We start from the raw sequence: 21,985 nt of genomic DNA on the forward strand, positions 1-21,985 counted from the left end.
TTTTCCCTTTTGCAAGTTTATTTCTGCCTGGGAGGTGCTTCTGTTTTTATTAAAACCATAAAAGCTTCTCGTCCCACCACACTGACACCACACACACAAAGAGGTTGAGAAAACATTTTAATTATTCTAAACCACAGCATCTGAAGTACACTTCTGAGTAACTACAAAGAAGGAAGCTTTAGAGACCCACAGAGCAAAAGTAAAGGCTAACTAAACTAAAATCTGAGATTCTGGCCACATCCAGTCACACTGCAAAAGCCAGAACTTGGACTTCTAATCCCAGGACAGGTCTCTTTCTATGTGGGGGGAGAGGGGGGTACTTTTTAGATGCTGTCACCTCTGATGAATAACATCAGAGAAACACCCTTTGGAGGGGCAGAGGCAGGGGCCTGGGTGGCCGGGTCCCTCTGAGAATGAATCACTGCTCTAAGACAAAGTGCTGTGAGAAAGAAGGTGATGATGATGATGTGTGCGTGTGTTCAAGTGTAGGAATGGTGGAAGGTAGGCTGGGTGTGGGTGTGGGTGTGTACAAGTGTAGGGGTAGGGGTGGGTAGGCTGTATTTCCATAAGGATGGGTGTGTGTGTTCAGTCAAGTCCTACTCACTGAGGTACTTTTTGAGACCCCATAGTCTATAACCAACTCAGCTCCTCTGTCCATACAATTTTCCAAGCAAGAAAGCCAGAGTGAGTTGCCATTTCCTTCTCCAGGGGATCTTTCAGACCCAGGGACTGAACCCGTGCCTCTTGCCTTTCCTGCATTGGCAGGCAGATTTTTTTTACTGCTGCGCCACCAGGGAAGCTCAAAGGACATATATTTCGGTCAAGCTAAGATGTAGCTGGGCAGAGTGGGCTGAGAACCAGAGTACTGCATATGCTATCAACTTGCTCTATGGTCTTACGGAAATCACGTTTCCTCTCTGGGTCTCCGTTTCCTAATAAATAAAGTATCAACATTTCTTTTATGATTCTAGGAGAGATCTCGAATGGAAGAAAGGGCATTGGGAGGAAAGGAAAACGGGGAGGAGGCTGAACGGAAAGGGAGGAAAGTGTGTGAGGGAGGTTAGAGGGGTGGTGAGCCATAGAAATGTCTTTTAATCAGCGAGGAAAAAGTCGAAAACGAAACTGTGCGTCTCTTGAGGTCTTAATTTTTCATCTTGGCATTTTTTAGTGTTTAGTCATACGTAGTCATTTTTGGATAAATGTGGATTGAATGAACGGAAAGCCTGGGAAGGCTCACAGAGGAAAAGGGCAAGAGGAGAAAAGAGAGGAAATGAGCAGCACCGGGACACGATGCGTACCTGATCCTTCTCGTGTCCCCACTTGGCTGGCAGAACCTTCCCGCCAGAGTTCGGCCCCATCTCGGGCTCCCGCTCTCCCTCTCGCTTTCCAGCAACCCGCCCGGAAACCGCCAGAGGGCGCTGCGCTCCTGGGCGGCGCTGCGCTCCTGGGCGGAGCTGCTTTAAATCGCGGCGCCCAGCGGGTCTGCATCTCAGTCGCGGTCCGGGAGCAGCCTCAGCTTCTCGCCTCCGAACCGCAGCGCCGACCAAGAGGCGGACCCGGTCCCAGAGCTTCTCCGACGTCAGCGCAGGGGGCAGGATTACCTGCAATAACTTCCTCCGCTAGGCTCCGTCACCCTCGGGAGTCCCGGGTGAGCACCTGCAAACTCCGCCTTGTGCACCTGCTGCCCCTGAGCCAGCGCGGGCGCCCGAGCGAGTCATGGCCAACGCGGGGTTGCAGCTGCTGGGCTTCATCCTGGCGTTTCTGGGCTGGATCGGCTCCATCGTCAGCACGGCGCTGCCCCAGTGGAAGGTTTACTCCTATGCTAGTGACAACATCGTGACGGCCCAGGCCATCTACGAGGGGCTGTGGATGTCGTGCGTGTCGCAGAGCACCGGGCAGATCCAGTGCAAAGTCTTCGACTCCTTGCTGAATCTGAACAGTGAGTGCCTTCCCCACTCCCCAGTTGTGGCTCAGGGTGGTGTAATGTTAATCGTTCAATCGTGTCCAACTCTTTGTAACCCCACAGACTGTAGCCCGCTAGGCTCCTCTGTCCATGGGCTTCTCCAGGCAAGAATACTGGAGTGCGTCGCCATTTCCTCCTCCAGAGGATCTTCCCCACCCAGAGATCGAACCCGGGCCTCCTTCATTGCCGGCAGATTCTTTGCTGTCTGAGTTACAGGGACCCAACCCCAAATGGCTCTCTTTTGGAGTAGTAGCTATCAAAAGGTTCTGTTGTGTGATTACATGTCTGTCAACCTTCAGTGGATCAAGTCTTCTGACCATGTGCCCCGCCATAAGGTAGTAGAGGGAACCCTGGTTTGGGGAAAGGGCCAACCAGACCTAAGCTCTAATTTTTCCTCTAACTCCCTAGGTGACACTCTTCTCAAGGTGTGAGTTTCAGCTGACATACCCATGAGTGGGGTGGCAATTGAGCGAGTGGGAGCCAAACTCGAATTTGAGCTCTTAGGCCTTTCCTGGACATTCTCAGATTCTGTGAAAATTGAAGAACTGTAGGGTTAGGACAAGAAAATGATGTGCCTTGAAAAATCTGGAGTCCGAAAGCTTCTCCAGTTTGTAAAATTAAATAGATAATGCCAGTTATTAGATATAACTTTTTTCTCTATCTTTACTATGAGTTATCATGAGAAGAAATCAGAGTCCTACATAGACTGTCTCAACCTAGTGTCTTCTCACACTTGAGTTTGAATCTCCTGATTCTTTTGCCTTCTAAGATCCAGTTAGTGTGAAGGGGGCTTCCCCAGTGGCTCAGTGGTAAACAATCCGCCTGCAGTGCAGGAGACCTGGGTTCTATCCCTGGGTCAGTAAGATCCTCTGGAGAAGGAAATGGCAACCCACTCCAGTATTCTTGCCTGGAGAATCCCATGGACAGAAGAGCCTGGCAGCCTACAGTCCATGGGGCTGCAGATTCTCAGATATGACTGAGGGACTAAACAAGTGTGAGGAAGTCTTTCCCTCCAGTGACTCCTTGAAGAAGTAAGTCTCTAAAGATTCCCCAGAATGTTTAGCTCTCAGACCAGGAGTCTTCAGAGGAGGAGATTGTGTAGTCTTATTTTGGAAAGTGAAGGTGGGTGGCAGGTGGAAAAAGGATGAGAAGAAAGAGAAGTTCAAAATTACCTCCCTCCGTTATATAAAGGGGAAAATGAAGCTAAGGAGATACAGCTGATGAATGCAGAGATTGGGAGAGAGAGGGCAGGTCTTCTCTGAGTTTCTGTCTTCCACAGAGGAATTTCTATGTAACAAATGTTGGCTTCTTTCTTTCATAAGTTTGGACAGGATTATGTAGAGAGAAATAGTCCTAGATGTGATGGAGAGAAGAGTGACAGGATGGATTTTTTCTTTTATTGTTTTTTAAAACAAAAACTTCTGAGTGTTTTGTCAGAAATTCATTAAATTCCTGCTTACTTAGGTAACAACAATTCATGGCTAGAGTAGCTTCCTTGAGATATGACATTAGTTGTCCTGAGCTTGTGTCTGTCATGCACTTGAACTAACTTGAATAAAAGCTTCCTTAGCCTTTGCCTAGACAAACAAGCCTGCCCACCAGTCCCCTTTGTGTGCTGACGGTAAGCAGTGTTCAAGTCGTCGCGCAAGTTTACTTCAGTAGCTTTGTCCACCTCCTGTGTGTGGTTTTGTCAAAAGCCATGCCCTTTAGAGTTGTTCACTCTGTTTCGAATCTGTCTAAAACTCTCGAGTACCTGTGGAATTTGTGAGTCAGTGTACACATGGCGGTTTTTAGTGTTGCCATCTCAGCTTTTCAGAGTTCCCATATTAGGATTCTTTCATACCAAATATAAGGAGTACATTAAGTATATGACTTTATATAATCATCGAATCTCCTCATGGATGGATAAATACGTGTAAGGAATTGTACAGCATCTGGCATGTCAAATTGAAGAACTGGCAGATGGAGATGGTTGTAAGGACAATTCCAGATAGATCTCTGATTCCTCTGATCAGAATGATTCATTTTCTTATTTTTAAGTATCTTTCAAGTTATGTTTATTCAGCTGCCCTGGATCTCAGTTGTGCCACTCAGGATCTTCAATCTTTTGGGGGGCATCTTGGATCTTTTACTTGTGGTATGTAGGATCTAGTTCCCTGACCAGGAATCGAACCTGGCTCCCCTGCACTGGGAGTGCAGTCTTGGCCACTGGACCACCAGGGAAATACTAGTAGTTCATTTTCAACGTGTGCAAATAGACTTACCTTCCTTAAACAGCCAAATGAAATCAGATCAATCCATGTTGTAAATACCAAAATAGGTTATTCCTACACATGAAGATGTGTTAAAATGTTTTATTTTCATTTATACCTAACATAACTGTTATGATTTTTAAAGCTGTGGTGGAAGATCGGAACACTACCTTTCCTCTACCCATTTTGGAGATTGCTTTCTGATTTTTTTTTTTTAACTCCATGTCTATTCCTATTTTCCTGTTGGTTAATGCCAGAGTTTATCAAAGGTGGGGCTGAGGCCTTTCTCTCAAAACTGACTCTCAGAAGAGAGAGCCTTGACTCACAGGTATACTTCCCAACCTGCCAGTGACTCACTAGATGCCTTTGGATGGAGCCCAGAGAACCTACCTGTCTCTGTTTCTCCACCTGGACAGTTGTGCTCATGCCCACCTGATGTGGAGACCTGGGAGGTGATTCATTGGCTGTTTTTGGTTTAGTACCGTGATATCCAGAGGTGAACGGGCTTATCTGTACATATAATTAGTGTTCCTTGAAACAAGTTGCACTCCACAAAGTGCTTTTAGGTGAAAAACTTAGAAGTTGCTTAAAATTGTAGCTTGTCTCTTTGCCAGTGGAGCCCACTTGGCAATTTAGGGCTCAGATTCTGGGATTTATAAAGGTTATAGCACTAGATGTGTTAAAATCCCTGGTTCCCCTTCTCTAACTGGTGTCAGCTGCAAAGAGCTCATGGCAGTGTCTAAAGGGATACAGTGCGCTTAAGGCAATGTCAAAAGTGAGACGCAGCAAGGCTTCTTTACATGGTTCTTGCAAAGCAGTTTATGAAAATGTAACTGGGGAACTTCCTGGGTAAAAAAAATAATACACCATGGATTGTGGTTTTACTATGGCTAAGACAGTTTCACTCCCATCCAAGAATGGATGTTTATTGACACTGATGACTGATAGTTGGAATATGCAAAAGAGAGTGCCAGATAGAGTTGATTTTCTTGATTAAACTGTATGTCTTGCCTTGTTTTGATTCATTTTTCAAACTTTTGGCAAGCTAGTTCCTATTTCATGTGCTTAGTTAATTGCTTCTCCTGGCTTAACTTTAATAGCTAGAGCTGTCCAAAGACTGGGTTGCCCCAGGAGGTTGCATGGTGGGAGGTGTGCAGGCAGAGGAATAAATAAGTATTTTGAAGGAATGCTGTAGGGAAAATCCAAGTCCCAGACAAATGGGAGGTTAGCCTAGACTCTCTGTAAGTCTCATCTAACCTTAGGATTCTGTAATTTGTTTATAAGCTCCTCTGGCCTGTTCAACCTGCTTTACATGAATCCACATGTGTGTAGGTGTGCTTTAATGAGTATTGGTTGTCGGTGAAGTTTCCCAGAACTCTCACCATGATGTCAGGCTCAATCAAAGAATAAAATCACTGACTTGGGCGGTCTTTGACGCAGAGGCAGAGATGAGGGCACCTCCTTACACTTCTCTAGACTGCATTAGGCCTGCTGAACCACTAGTGTTTAAGGGGCCATTTGTGTTCAGATCTGTTTTGAGAATTAGTTCTGATTTTTGGAATGATGAAAGTCAAAACCCAGACGCAAACTTGAATACTCAGTTCTACACTAACTGGCCATGTTTATAATGGTGAGCCACTTGATCTCTCTGGACTGTAGTTTCCCCACTTGCAAAGTAGGGCAGAGTGGGTGGAACAGGGAGATGAATCCGTGACTCATTCATCCATTCAACCAGCATGAGCCAGGCCCTATCCTTGTTCCTAGAAATGCAGCTAAGATGATTGATAATGTGCAAATGTTGATTCCTTTCAGTGCCAACAGTCTTTGTTACTAACTGCAGTGATGCAAAGGACATAGGCAAGTGGCAGAGTTTAGGCTTCCTTGATTGGAGTGATGACTAAGTGGCACAGAAGTAACAGAGAAGCGTACATTTAATCATGAGACAGTTTCTCTTAAGAAACAAAGATAGCAAAAATGTTTGGAACATCCTGAAAAGTGGTTAAGTCCTGCCTTATCCCAGACCACAGTTATTGACTGTGCTGGAGTCTTGAGGTCACACCCAGTGGCCACCAGTTCATACATCAATCAAATGGAAATGCTAACAGTGAAGACTCTTGAGAAACTTTGAACTTGACTAAAAGTGAACAGTTTAATAAGTGAAGAAGCCATGGGAGTATAGCTCTGTGACAGTCTGTGATGAGTTCATTTAATTGCAGAAGAAAAAAGAGGATTTTTGTTCTAGTCACCCAGTGGTCAGTTTATCTGCTTAATACTTGTTAAGCAACTACTGATGCAAAGAGGGACTGCATAAAGATAGAGATATAATTAAAATCTTCTTTATTTATGACATACAATAGGGTAATAATATAGTAATATGGCTAGTAAATAGCATGAACAATGACAGGTATTTAAAGAAGTTCTGCTATTTGCGTAGTAAGACATTAGAAATGCTTTAGGAAAAAAAAAATTCCACTGACTTGTCTCTGCTTGTCTTTCTACGCTTATGTTGATTAACCTCACTGTAGTAGATCAGTAACTTCTAACTCATTTCTTGTCTCGTAAGTAGAGATCTTTGTAAGTAGGTTTTCAAATTATACTTTCAGGTTGCAAGTGTTAAGAACTCCTTAGGGAGTCTTTAATCTCAAGATTATCAGTCTAGCTAAGTGTAATTAAAAGACCGCCTTCTCCATGTACTGCGGAATAACTATGAGGAACAATAAATAGTGTACCTTTTTGAATGTTTGCTAACCATTTTCTCCAAAGACAGCTTTAATCGGTGGTAATAATATTGTAGAGGCAAATTTAATGGGCCAGAAAGGAACATATTTGCTTCAGATTGGAGCCACTCAGGTCAACTCAGAGTTAATAGTTCAAGACTTTATCTCTCTGGCCTAAAATATTTGGTGGCTTTCAAATATTTCTCAACTTCTCTGCCCTGCTAGTCATTGTTCCATCAGAAAAAAAACTTCATCCTGGAAGCTCATTAGATGCACAATTTAGAAAAAATTTTTAAATTAGATTTGGTTAAACAAAAAGTATGATTTTTTTCTCTGTAGGTGAATTTCTAGCTTTTAATAATCTAAACTAGAGCTGCCTTTATGTAGCAAGGTTTTAGTATCTTGAGGCTTTCTAAGAGGTGTTTCTCAGTGTAATTTCAAAAATTAAGCTTAACACAAAAGGTATTTTTACCAATTATATATGAATTTTTAAAAGATAAAGACATATTCAAATTTAAATTAATTGATTCCAGATTGAATAATCCATGAAACTTGCCAGGTACTAAGTGCTTTGAATAGAAATATGAACAAATATTTGGCCAAGTTATCAAGGAGCCCACAATTACATATTTTAGCTCTCTGACTTAAAAGGCTTCCATAAGACGTTAATTTGAAGGATTCATCTGGTTCCAGCTTAAAACTGTGCAATTTAGATTCTATCTGCATGTAAAACCCTCATAACTTGTAACACTTGCTTACTTTGATTTGTAATCCACTATTACATATGCCCAACTAGTGAGTTTTGATGCTGTTATGATTCTCAGCCTTTTTTCCCTATGTTTACATTTCTCCCCACATATCACTATAGTTAAGAATTCATCCAAATATCTCCAGTGATGCAAGATGAGATTTTGTGTCTGATGCCCATCTAGTATTATAAAATACAGACATTTCCTAAGCCAGTGGATGTCAAGACATAAATGAAAAAATACTGCTTCACAAAATAACACTATTGCTTTATCAGATTTTTTAAAATGAAACATGATCTCCTTGCAATATATGGTTTATACGATTCCTGAGTATAGGTTTTCCCCCATTTTCTCTGTTATTTTTGTGCATTATGCTTATAATTCTTTACACTATAAGACTTACTAGGGTTTGTAGCACACAGACCAAAACATCTGTTCCTTTCCCCTTAGAAATTTTGTAAAGTATTGGAAAGAATAAAATGGGGTGTGAATTAAATGTGTTTTCTTTGAGAACTGAAAGAAGAACAAACTCGGAGATGAAGACTGTGAAAACGAGATAATCCCAGGCAAGTGCAGGTGGAGTCCTGAAGTGGTTGATCCATGTACGCTCTCTGCCTGGGTGGTTTTATACAGGCCTGACTCAGTAGCTTGAGGCCTAGCAGACTCCTTGGAAGAGTACCTTGTGATCCAAGTGCTCAGACCTGCTGGGCTGGTGGCCTGCTGTTTATACATGAAGTACAGATCAGAATGATTATAGAAGCTGGATCTGTTTTGAAGCCCTACAACTCAAAGTAGAAAACTTAAGACATCAGAGAAAGCAACCAAAGTGGTGAATAAAGGTTGGAAAATTGAGCTTAATGGACAGACAGAGCAAAAGGTGGTTGAGAGAAGTAAAACGCTTTACATATTTGAAGGGCTGTCAGAGGAAGACAGAGGGTAAAAAATCTTTTCATTCTTCCTTTAAGACCCTAAATGGCTTCTGCTACATTTAGAATAAACTCCAAACCCCTTTCCCTAGCTTGCAAAATGGTACATGATAAATGCCTTCTGCTTACCTTGCTAACCCTTTTCATTTTACTTTCCACATCCAAACATCCTCCAATAGTGGCTAGCTTTCCCAGTTTGTCCAGGATTGAAGACCTTCTCAGAAGGCAGGACTTATAGTTTTAAAACCTAGGGAGTCAGGCAAAATGGATGAGTGGTCACCCGGTCCTCCACATGAATCATCTCTGTGACTTTCAGCGTCTCCTTTTCCAGTGTTCCTTTGATTGAAATGCTTTCTTTCTGAGTGGCACTTAGGACCAGATCAGAAATCTCTGTTATGTAGAACAGGTTATTTATTTTATTTTTCATTTTCCTTCTGAGCATGTTTGCCTTTGCAAAACGATTGGCAAACCAGAAGGAAGGACACACCATAATTATGGAGTCCTTGGTACTTTTCTCTTCATACCACAGTATAATTTGTGATTCCAAGGGAGGTTTCACAATAATCTCATAAGCAGCTATAGTCCCTGGACATGGAACAACAGACTGGTTCCAAGTAGGGAAAGGAGTACGTCAAGGCTGTATATTGTCACCCTGCTTATTTAACTTATATACAGAGTACATCATGAGAAACGCTGGGCTGGAAGAATCACAAGCTGGAATCAAGAGTGCTGGGAGAAATATCAAGAACCTCAGATATGCAGATGACACCCCCCTTATGGCAGAAAGTGAAGAGGAACTAAAGAACCTCTTGATGAAAGTGAAAGAGGAGAGTGAAAAAGTTGGCTTAAAGCTCAACATTCAGAAAACGAAGATCATGGCATCTGGTCCCATCACTTCATGGCAAATAGATGGGGAAACAGTGGAAACAGTGGCTGACTTTATTTTTCTGGGCTCCAAAATCACTGCAGATGGTGATTGCAGCCATGAAATTAAAACATGCTTACTCCTTGAAAGGAAAGTTATGACCAACCTAGACAGCATATTAAAAAGCAGAGACATTACTTTGCCAACAAAGGTCCATCTAGTCAAGGCTATGGTTTTTCCAGTGGTCACGTATGGATGTGAGAGTTGGACTAAAAAGAAAGCTGAGAGTAGAAGAATCGATGCCTCTGAACTGTGGTGTTGGAGAAGACTCTTGAGAGTCCCTTGGACTGCAAGGAGATCCAACCAGTCCATCCTAAAGGAGATCAGTTCTGGGTGTTCTTTGGAAGGACTGATGTTGAAGCTGAAACTCTAATACTTTGGCCCCCTGATATGAGGAGCTGACTTACTTGAAAAGACCCTGATGCTGGGAACGATTGAGGGCAGGAGGAGAAGGAGATGACAGAGGATGAGATGGTTGGATGGCATCATGGCCTCGATGGACATGGGTTTGGGTGGACTCCAGGAGTTGGTAATGGACAGGGAGGCCTGGCATGCTGCGGTTCATGGGGTCACAAAGAGTCGGACACGACTTGAGTGACTGAACTGAACTGAGCTGATAGTTCCTGGTAACCCATGATCCATGAGACATGTTTTGATTCAGAAGTTCTTGGGCCAACCTTCAATCTTCAAATAAGTATATAAGTTGGGTGCATACTTGCCCACATGCATTTATGGGGAAGTGAATCTATGAGGTGAGCATGAGAGTGCCTTTGGTTTGCTTTGTAATTAAATCAAGTAAAAAGTTATCTTGGCTTCCCAAATCTCTCTCATAAACAGTCAGAAAATGTCTTTAATACTTTTAGGAAGAGATCACTATGATTTTATCATAGATTACCTGGTTGCGGCAAGGATGGAAATATTTAAAAAATTTAATAAATTGATGTTTTAAAAATCTTTAGTGTTAATTATGACTTGTAGCCTAAATTCTCAACCCTAAAGATACTGACACTGAGCCTAAGTCTAAATTAGATACTGAGATATAAAGCCTTTCTCTCACGTCATCCAGTTTTGAGACCATTAGGAAGTCAATTGTTCCAACTTCCTGGTTACAGATATCATCACTCATACTTTACATAATAAAAACATGATCCCAAAGAACAGTAACTGGCTTACCCATAAGTTAGCACACTTTGTTATTATAATATAAATAATTTTTATATTTGCAAAAAGACATCATATGTTAACACTGTCAAAGAGATAATGATCTTTATTTGATGGAGGAAATAAATCTAAAGTCAAACTCATCTAACCAGTGTAGTTACAACTCACTTTTCTTTGAGAATCTGTGCCTCAGATATTTTTGAGAATTTCTTTGAGAATTTATGCCATAGGGATAGCATCACGCTTTTACTCTTTAATATATTTACTGGCATATCTCAAACCTAGGCCTATATATTTGATCACGACTTAGTATACCAATGACAAGAACAAGAAATTAGAAAATTAGTGGAATCCTAAGAAGTGCTACATCGAATTTTCAGCCATTTTACAATGTAGTAATTTAAATAGTTTTAAACACCAGTGATATTTCTGAATATAAACCTACTATGTTCCAAAATCAAAGGCTATTATGTTTTGTTCTGAAAAAATGGTTTTCAGATCCCCACCCCACCCCCATCACTGGATTTATGTGTTGCTTATCCAGCCAAGACAATCTATGAGAAATTCATTTCTTGTCTTCCACATTCACCCACCCAGATTTTCCCCAGCTTGATGACTGGAGTATAAAGCTGTTGACTGTTACCAAGATATATTGTAAACCATTTAAAGCATAAATGGTTTAACATTAAGGATAACGTGTGATTGTTATTTCAGAATTAACATTCTCCATTAGTAAGAATTAACAATGTGTTATAAGCCTATTCAACCAGATCATTAATTATTTTTCAGCAGATTTTGAATTTAATGTTAAAAACATAAACTGTTAGAGCTGGAGGAATTCTTATTCATCATTCAGCCAGATATTTGTTTTTCCGGAGGATAAACTATGTTGGGTTCCTGCAGAGGCATCACTAGAACTGGGGTCTCCTGACTCCTGGTTATGTTTCCTGTCTTCCATACAGCATTGAAATGACTTGGTCTTCTACCACTCTTCTCTCATTGGTCTAGACATAATTGTTACATGTTCTAAAATATGTTTTGTCAGGCACTCTGCAAGCAACCCGTGCCTTGATGGTGATCGGCATCCTGCTGGGACTAATAGCCATCTTTGTGGCCACCCTTGGCATGAAGTGTATGAAGTGCATGGAAGACGACGAGGCACAGAAGATGCGGATGGCTGTCTTTGGGGGCGTGATCTTTCTTATTTCAGGTAAAAGAGGCCCTGTCCCTCTTAGACCTTATTAAACGCTTTCTGACATTTTTTAAGGTCTAGTTTTTTTGCTTCCTTAGATCATGTTGGTTTTATTGCTCTTAAATCAATTGAATTCAGTTCCTTTAAAATATGAAGCATAGAAACTTTAAACCCAATTGACTTTCACTTTCTCAAATGGGAACTGAATAAAAATCTGAGATCTATGTTCACAGTTGACAGGTCTATTCCCTGAGGTTTCAGGTGCCAACTGATTCATTAGAAACAGTCTCCTCAAGTGAAGGGAGATATTTTTTCTATCTGGCAAATACTAAGGACCAATTCTGTGTAATTCAGAAAATTTCTGTGGTGTCTCTACTGATACTACGTGGGAAAGATGGGAAATGGTGAGAGAGAACATGAGGAAGGTGTAATCATACAGTTATAAATGAATGGAATGAGTAGGGCTGGGATTATTGGAGGAAGAGGAGGACATTATTCCATGTAAGCAGTACTGATTCTAGAATGAACAGGCTTTACCGATAGATCAATGAAGAGAAAGGGCATTTGGAGTTCAGGTGGAATATTGGAATGGTAGGAAATGAGAAAAAATGAGTTAAAAAGAGAAAATAATACAGAAAAGTCTTGGAATAAAAACCTTGACAAAAGAGTGAGATTACATTTTCCATAGACAATAAATATGTATTTATTGCTTTATTCAAATCTTATGTGACCTTTGAGAAAATGAGAGTCAGAAGAGGACAAGGACAGTTCATTTGTAAAGTCTTATAATAAAGTTAATATTAAATAACATCTCGCATACAAGGTTGTCATTACCATCTTTCTAAATTCCATATATATGCGTTAGTATACTGTATTGGTGTTTCTGGATGCCTGGGGCTGGTGCACTGAGACGACCCAGAGGGATGGTATGGGGAGGGAGGAAGGAGGGGGTTTGAGGAGGGAGGGGGGTTGAGGATGGGGAACACGTGTATACCTGTGGTGGATTCGTGTTGATGTATGGCAAAACCAATACAATATTATAAAGTAATTAACCTCCAATTAAAATAAATGAATTAAAAAATAAATAAGATAATATGTGCATTAAAAATGTGTATGTATATAAAATAATAGACTATTATATGTCATATATTGTAGGTGTCTATTGTTTTGAAATAGACTATTACATATGCTTTCCTGATGGCTCGATGATAAAGAATCTGCTTGCCAATGCAGGAGATATGGACGTGATCCCTGGGATGGGAAGATTGCCTGGAGAAGGAAATGGAAACCCACTCCAATATTCTTGCCTGGGAAATCCCATGGACAGGGGAGCTTGGCAAGCTACAGTCCATGGGGTCACAAAGAGTCAGACATGACTTAGAGACTAAACAACAACAATAAGACTATTACATAAACTATATATGGTAGTCTATTGTTTTTGGAAATGACATTAGTAGTATAATCTACCACTAGGAAAAACTAGAATTAGATTTTTTCCTCATTTTCTCTTTAAGAAAAGTATGTGGATTTCATGAACAATGAAGGAAGAATGCTTGTGGCTTTACTAAACATTTGGTTACAGATTATTCAAATTACTACTGCAGAGCATTTTATTCCCAACACTTAGGTTTTACACCAAAGGCTAGGGATACACTTACTGAGTAGAACCTGTCCTCCGCTGATCTTCTAGTAACTCCCGTCCATCACTCCTGCAGTCTCACGGACTTCTAGGAGTGAGGGTTGCAAGTTCCAGAGTATTCATATTTTCTACTCGAGCAGCCAAAAGCCACAGTGTTTTCTTTCAAGTATTAGAAGCAGTTAGGTTGGACCACTTTTTTTGTAGGAGGAAGAGGGCAATGGGTGTAGCATAGAAATATTAATCTGTCTAAATTGATGAATTTTTAGACTGACTGTGTGCTAAGTCACTTCAGTCATGTCTGACTCTTTGAAACCCTATATACTATAACTTGCCAGGCTCCTCTGTCCATGGGATTCTCCAGGAAAGAATACTGGAGTGGGTTGCCATGCCCTCTTCCAGGGGTTCTTCCTGACCCAGGGATCAAAACCTGTGTCTCTTACATCTCCTACATTGGCAGGCATTTTCCTTAACACTAGTGCCACCTAAGCCCAGACTATAAAAAAGAAATTATTTAAGTTCTTTGGATAAGAAAAATTGAGGTACTATATACTTATTTTAATAAATGATAGAGTAGATTATTTTGACTAAGTGGTTTCTGTGGGGCTGCCCAGGTGTCTCAATGGTAGAGAATCCACCTGCTAATATAGGACATGCAGGTTCAATTACTGGGTCTGGAAGATCTCCTAGAGGAGGAAATGGCAACCCACTCCAGTATTCTTGCCTGGAAAATCCCATGGATAGAGGAACCTGCAGGCTACAATCCAGTCAAAGACTGAGCATGCACACGTGCACTGAAATGCGAGAGGCATGAGAAACTGGGAGTGCGCTGCGTACAATGATCTGATGTGGCGCCTCAGAGAATCTCATGGCCAGACCTGGAACATCTGGCCAATAGGGTGTAGGGATTTAGGTGATTGGGGTACCCTGAGCCAGGTCCAATGTGTTCCTGCTATCTGGCTATTTACATTCATTTTGATCCTTCAGAAATGTGAATTTTGCGTTTTGGCCAAGAAGAATGTGGAAGAGTTTTCATCTTCCCTTTTTTAAGTGACGAGCTTTACTAATAAGGACTTTGGTTTTATCAAAAGTAGTCTAGCACACTAATTTATAACAATCTATTTTAAAGAGATCTTAAATGACATGAATCTCCTGAATGTTTCCAAAAGAATGTTATTTGTGCCAGGGACCCTAAACTGTAAGTGAATAAGATGGCATGAACAGTCATGTGCCTAACTCCAACCTAGTATTTTTGTCTGTCTTAAGAGAACACTTATACAAAATCATGTTTGAACCTCTATTCATCCTAAATTAATGTCGTCTGAATTAAAATGGACTAAATTTAAAACGTCAGCGTTATTGATGAAAGTTCATACTTGTAAAATACTTATAAATTTAATGAGCCATGCATTTATGCTCAGTGTTCCATGGTGATTAACAGTCTTTTGGTTTGAATTTCTATAGGTCTGGCTGTTTTGGTTGCCACAGCATGGTATGGCAATAGAATTGTTCAAGAATTCTATGACCCCATGACCCCGGTCAATGCCAGGTAATGTTAGTCACATATAAATTTGTTTGTTCTCTGAGAAAATACCCTTTTATGTTCTTCAAAGTCCAGTTAGTATGGTGACTTCCCAGACTTGCTATCCAGAATTTTATGGAATTTTCGCCAAAATTGAAAATAACTTGAATGGCCTGTGACATGTTAAAAATAGTTTGATAATTACTTTAACGGCATGTATTGATGACAAAATAAACTTCAAAGTAGAAAAGCTATATACTTTCCAAATGTATGCAGGACCTTTTTCATATTTTTTTTAATTTTTTTAATATTAATAAAGATACCAATGTATTTGAAATTTCATTTTTGAAGTATATTCTGATACAACACTTTTGATTATTTGTAACTAAACATAGTTTATGATTGATCAAAAAAACAGTTCTATTGTACAGGTTAATAACCTCTAACAGAAACTTCATTCCTAACAATTTTCTTTATGGAAAAACTATTTTATTTATGAAAAGGATGAGTTACCACTATGAAATTATGTGTTTCATCGCATCCATAAAATAATTTTAGAAAGATCATCCTTCTTAATATTGCAAGTTTTGGAAGTTAAAGAGCTGACTCTTGGCTCTCATGTAATGATACCCTTTGATCAGAGACAAGGTTCTTTGTCTCACTGTGTTCACTTCTTTAAAGCCTAATAACTATATTCAGAGTTGGGATGTTAAGATGTAATTATTGTTTGTTGAGTGCGAAGATGAATGGATGAAAAATGCTAGTGGTGGAGAGATAAGGTGTGCTTCTTTGTTTACAGTCACCCATGTATAAGAAAACACATACTGCCATGTTGTTGGAACCTATCCCATAAGACTACAAAGTAGGGACAGAAACTGGGGGAGGTCAATAGGCTAAAATTTTACCAGTAATGGATATGAAAGCACTTTGTAAATTGTCGGGCACTGTATACTTACTTACACTGTCTCACATGATCCTAAAAGCAGTACAGTGAGGAAGATGGGATCATTGTGCTTTAAGAGAAGCAGCCTCTGAGGTTGAGACATGGAGTTCATGACCCACAGTTCAGCAGCTGAGAGTTTGCATCAGAATTCAAACTCAGGCCTTATCATTCTAGATCCAACCCTTCTCTTTCCTATTGTCAACCATCAGTCACAGACCTTCTCCCAGAAGTATGGCTTAATACATCCACCTGGGTTAACTTAACCTAGAACAACCTATGGGTTGTTTAGGAGTTTTTTCCGCAAAACCATAGATCAGATTTCAGTGTTTATCAGGGGTTAACTGTTGAAAAGTCTAATAGTCTCCAAAACACTCTGGCAGTTTTTTTGTTTTGTTTTGTTTTTTATAGAATACTTTTGTTACTTGGTGATAGCATGACTTGTTAAGTTTTAGTCTAGGAACCATATTCCAAACCTGACTTTTAAGGTATGTGGCATACTTTAAAAGTCTCCTATGCATGGAAAAGTCTTTGGAAATATGTGTATAATTAACCTGGTGTTACATGACACATTGCCTGATCTACTGTTGCAAATTGTCAACAACTGCAATGTGAACCTTTTTGTGTGTGTGTCCACAAACCTTAAAGTACTTCATAAAATTTAAAGGGATCACAGGGGATTTTTTTTCCAGTGGAAAAAAAATGAGTGTGATATCAATTTCATTCTTTAATTACATTAGAGAAGTTTCCAATGGTTCATTGATTAAGCAAATGAATCACCTTTTCTCTTTTAGGTATGAATTTGGTCAGGCTCTCTTCATTGGCTGGGCTGCTGCTTCTCTCTGCCTTCTGGGAGGCGCCCTGCTGTGCTGCTCCTGTCCCCGGAAAACAACATCTTACCCAACACCCAGGCCCTATCCCAAGCCAGCACCTTCCAGTGGGAAAGACTATGTGTGACATGGAAGCAAAAGCTGACAACCCTGTTGGAACCAACAAGAAATGGACATTGAAATACTGGCATTGACCTTAAGATCTTAGCTTTTGACTCTTGTAGTCTGAACTGTGGTATTACAACAAAAAACATATTTTTTAAAAAAATATCCATTGCTAAAAATGACTTAGCCTTATCTTATCTCCTCTCCTCAATACAGAAGGGAAGCCTTTGCCATTTGTATTACTGCTTCCCACTGAGTAATCATCTCAAATGAGGGGAGAGAGCATTCCTTAAATATATATAGATATGTACATAAACATGTTTTTCTATAAAAAAATTAGTATGAATCCTTATTCCCATTGTATTGGTACCAGCATTCTTAAAATATATCTAAAAAGTGAAAAAAAATATTTAATTCTTGATTAAGTCATTTATTTGGTATTTTTCAAATTCTTCTTTCTTTATGTATACATATATAATAGGTCAAGTATAATTTACCCTCCTTCATCAGCTTTTGGTGTCTTCCACAGAAGACCTGACCTGCTTTACCAAGTATGAATTATTTCAGTTCTTCACATGTGCCCTCTTTAAATGTTTGTATCATTTTTTTTTTATGACCATGATCTTTTAGCACTTGCTGTTTCAGCATTAAGTCATTCTTTATGCCTTTGTTTTTTGTGAGGTTGAGCTTAACTCTTGAATCTGATAACACTAACACATTTTATATGCCTATAGTTTAATTCCTTAAGTCAATAAGAGTCTCTTGCAGACCAGAGCTTTGGGAGCAAATCTTCCTGTGTGTGGCTGGATGATATGTTCCTGTTGACCTTCCCATACGCCTCCTGTACCTTGACCTCTAACACATTTATTTGCTTTGAAAATATTTGTCCCTTTGAGGAACTGTGTGCTGCTTTTCCAAGTATTTTAACACAATTTCATTGATTAAATTTTTTGAGCTACTTATTCACAGTTATATACCCTCCCAAACTACCTTATTCTTGTCCCCTTCCTTAACTGTGTTGTTCTCTTGTATAGCTTACCTCTCTTCCCAGAGAGGAACAGACTGTTTGAATGAAGTACTCAAATTTCTGTAGTGATACTCTGATGACGAATATTCCCTCTGTAGCTTATAAGCAAGTCACTTAATCTTTCCCCTCTTTTCCCATCTGTCAAATTGAGATAATGCTACTTAACCAGTTGGTAGAGTGGTATAAATATTAATTAGTTGATATCATGCTCATTCTTTGAACATGAAACATGCCTAAGTAGTGTTTCTATTTGCTAAATTGGCTAAGAAGTCGTTGAACCAAACCTACACACAGGCCTTCTCGTGGTTAGGCACCTTCCTCTCTCCTCAGGCCTGTTTCCTTCCTTTCAGTGGTGGCCACCATTTTGTTGGCACTCTGTTCCATTTTAACAATTGCTCTTAGTTTTCCAGTTTGTGGAAAATAACTCCTTCACTTCAGCAAGATGTTGTAATGGAAAGGGTGTTGACTCAGTGTCTGGAGACTTGATTTGAATCTTGGTGCTATCAATTACAGTGTGAGTTTGGGCAAGGCACAGGTTGCCCTAGATTTATTGCTTCATTTCTAAAGAGAGGATTGTAATGCCTGACCTGCCTACCTCACAGGGCTATTGAGGGGATCCAGTGAGACAGGATACACGTAAATGTGATTTTGTAAGGTGAAAAGTATTGTACTAGGGGAAAGAATCAAGGAATTTAAGTACATAGATTTTAGACTATTTTTCAAATGACTGAAAAGAGAAATTTTAAGAAATGGATTTCCTGTCTTAACCACCCTCTCAAGTGAGGAGACAAGTGAATTTCAGCTTGCTAAGTGAGAAAAAAAAAAATTAAGGAAGTCAGTTTTCTTTGATCAATGTGGCCTAATGCTTTTCGTGTGGCTAAGATTTTCTCCTTTCAGGAATGCAGACTTGACCTAGAACAAGTTTGCAGATGTAATGGGTAAAACGGAAGTGTAAGTGTTGACCAAAGAATGGAAGATTTTTTGAGTTTTAATAACTTGTAAGGGTATACAAGATGGATATTGGTTAAGTGATGTCATCAGAGGTATCGCTACTAGCTGGCAGCTAACATGGCTAGGATAGGTAGTTTAGAAATGCAACTCATAGTGAAACCACCTAGGGGAAGTTATCCAAAGGACTGAATCATAGGACTTGAACCTAGTAAATTTTAGTGCGTCTTCCAAACCTGAAAGTCTGCGCTCCTAGAATGTATAATTCAAAGAATCTCTGCTACCTTCATAGATCCTAATGATGGGCAAGTATTAATACATGTGGTTACTAGTTGGTAAACTCTGAAAAGAAATCCATAGTACAAAATGGCCAACAGAATTGTGACACCAGAATCTGTCTGACTTTGATATTTTTGTACTCTACTACCTTACTTGGAAATGGATAGATATTTCAGGGGTTTGTAATGGGAATTTGTATAAAGCATTACTCTTTTTCAATAAATTGTTTTTTTAATATAAATCTTTAGTCGGTTTATTATTTTTTTTAATCATTTATTTCAAGATTGCCTTGCATGGAAGATGAGATGGCTCAGGATAGGATCCAACTTACCATGTATTCCTGGGAAATAGCTATGGTGCCTCTGGGCCACTTGTCAAGTATTTGCGTGACTCCACCCACTGGAATGCCCTACTGCTCTCCAACTGTGCTTCTTCCTCACCAAGGGTGGTGATAGAAGAGAATGACAGGAGAGAGAACTTCATTTCTCTCATCCATAGAAAGGAGACATACTACAATAAATGACTAAGTGATAAAGTAGTCAACTGTAAAGCACTGTGAAAACTTAAGTTGGTTGTGTTTCCTACAAGTTGGCAGAGTGAAAGACAGCTAGAAATCCATTATTGTTTTTGTAATAATTACCAGGTGGTACAATGGTAAAGAATCTGCCTGCCAATGAAGAAAATGCAGAAGATGTAGGTTCAATCCCTGGGCTAGGAAGATCCCCTGGAGGCGAAAATAGCAACCCACTCCAGTATTCTTGCTGGGGAAATCCCATGAACAGAGAAGTCTGTTGGACCATGGGGCTGCAAAGAGTTGGATAGGACTGAGCACGTGAACACCCACACATTACCAAAACTACTTCTTAGGAAAGTAAGTGATGAAACTTATTCACTCATTATCTAAAAATATCAATGATTGATACAGCCTTAGTTGTAACCACTTCTTCAGCAATTTACATAGTACAGAGACAGGCTAGTAAACAAAGGATTGAGCTCTATGTGAAGCTCTATGGGGACATTAGCCTTCAGGGTGAGAGATGAAGACTATTGTCCGTCTCTTTAAATTACTCAGATGTGCCAGGTCTCCACTCTTTCTACAGAACTGACATCTTCTCCTGGGTGAGTCCAGGCCCACGAAATTTGAGAGGAAATAAAATCCCTAAGTGCTGATAAGAACTCTGAACAGAAAAGCTGGGTTGTCAACCATACCAAGTAGACACCACCTCTGTGTAGGCTCCTCCTTCTGGATGCCACTGTCCTGCAAACCAAGCTGTCTCTCCTCATCAACTAGTACTTTCTATGTGGATCTGTGTCCAAGTCCAGGAAAAACTCCATGCCATCCCCATATTCCCACATTTGAAAGCCTGCTGTTGGTCCTAGTAAACTCTGGTAATGGATTTTTTTTTTCCTTCTTTTTGAGTTTGGCTCAGGTGTAAGATTTCTGTGGTCTCCTTTACAACCCCAGATATATCCTTAGGTATCCCCAAGCTGCCCTAAAATCTCTACAATTAGCTGGTACCATGGAAACTGGCACAAGTCACTGCAGTTTCCAGGGCTATGTAGGGACAGCTTGTTGGATTTAAAAACACAATGAGAAACATTCTCAGTGCTCTGAAACTCTGGGGAACTCATGGTATTTTGAGTATTCATCTTCCAAAGGTTTTTCCCATATGGCCAGTAGCAGTAATTAGCAAGAGCTATGGATTTATTCAACTAATATTTATTAAACACCTACCATAGACTAGTGCCATTAAATGCAGACAAGGCTAAAGGGTATAGGAAATAAATAAGACTCTTTCCTAGGCCCCAGCAGGGTGAAAAGTGTTAAGTGGGAAGAAAAATGAACTTGAAATCTAGCACTGGTTCTGCCAATGATCAGCCCCAGTGAGCTATAGAGATCTCTATTCGCTATTTTTTCATTTGTTAAAGGAAGAGCTTGGCCCCACTCAGTGGTTCTTGTCCATAACAACATGGAAGCTTTTGACCATTGGAGGTTTTTGAAACCTCCAATTTCCAAGGACTTAAATCCAGATTAAGGGAATCCGAATTTCTGATAAAATTGTATTAGGTATGAGTTTCCCAGGGGATTCCAATGCACATTCTGAATTGCAAACCACTGGGCTATGTTATCTCTCAAGGCCAAGTGTGCTAAAAAAATTTTCTGTGTAAACACATATCCAGGCACTTAGTAGACGACAATGTTTTTCATTTACCTTTTCTCTCAGGTCATGGTTCTATTTCATGATTCTAGATGTTTTTTGTTTGTTCTGGTGAGAGAATTAGTGCAAGTTTAATAAGGCCAGACAATGAGATGTCCTGAACTAGAGTACTTTCTTCTCCCAAAGGGGCGTTTTCTTCTTTTAATCATTTTGTCCATTAAGTTTCCTGTTTCCATTAATGTTGTGGTTTCCTCAGGTAGCTACTGATGCTGCTTAATTTAAAAAAAAATCCAATAACCTAAGAGAGATCTGAAACAAGCAGACATCCGAAACAAGGATCGGGATAGCAGAGAACATTTCCTTCTAGTTGAGAGTGGAATACAAGTAGAAAAATGACCTCTGATAGAGTAAGGACAAAGGAATTTATTTTTGAGGATTATTTTTACCACAATATTTATTTCTCCAGATAATAAAATTCAAACTAATACTAATAATAAAGTAGAAAAATATAGAAAGGTAGAAATAATTATCTTAAATATTGTAATAGCCATACTGTGCTGTACTACTCAAAAGCAAAATTATTAATAATTTGATGCAATCTTCTCTAATCATATTTTCTTTCCCAAAGATAAGCTTTGGAGGTTGTTATCTTTT

The 21,985-nt window shown here is 39.8% G+C and overlaps 1 protein-coding gene across 1 annotated transcript; it reads left to right on the forward strand.

Annotated features, from left to right (window-relative positions):
- The first annotated feature begins 1,226 nt into the window (after positions 1 to 1,226).
- Positions 1,227 to 19,413, forward strand: CLDN1 (claudin 1). Its single transcript, XM_069557766.1, has 4 exons — positions 1,227 to 1,939; positions 11,739 to 11,903; positions 14,986 to 15,070; positions 16,778 to 19,413. Exons 1-4 carry the CDS (start codon positions 1,717 to 1,719, stop codon positions 16,938 to 16,940), a joined length of 636 nt encoding a protein of 211 aa, XP_069413867.1. The 5' UTR covers positions 1,227 to 1,716; the 3' UTR covers positions 16,941 to 19,413.
- The last annotated feature ends 2,572 nt before the right edge of the window (positions 19,414 to 21,985 follow it).

This window comes from Ovis canadensis, chromosome 1 (assembly GCF_042477335.2).
Source record: "Ovis canadensis isolate MfBH-ARS-UI-01 breed Bighorn chromosome 1, ARS-UI_OviCan_v2, whole genome shotgun sequence".
NCBI classification, from domain to species: domain Eukaryota; kingdom Metazoa; phylum Chordata; class Mammalia; order Artiodactyla; family Bovidae; genus Ovis; species Ovis canadensis.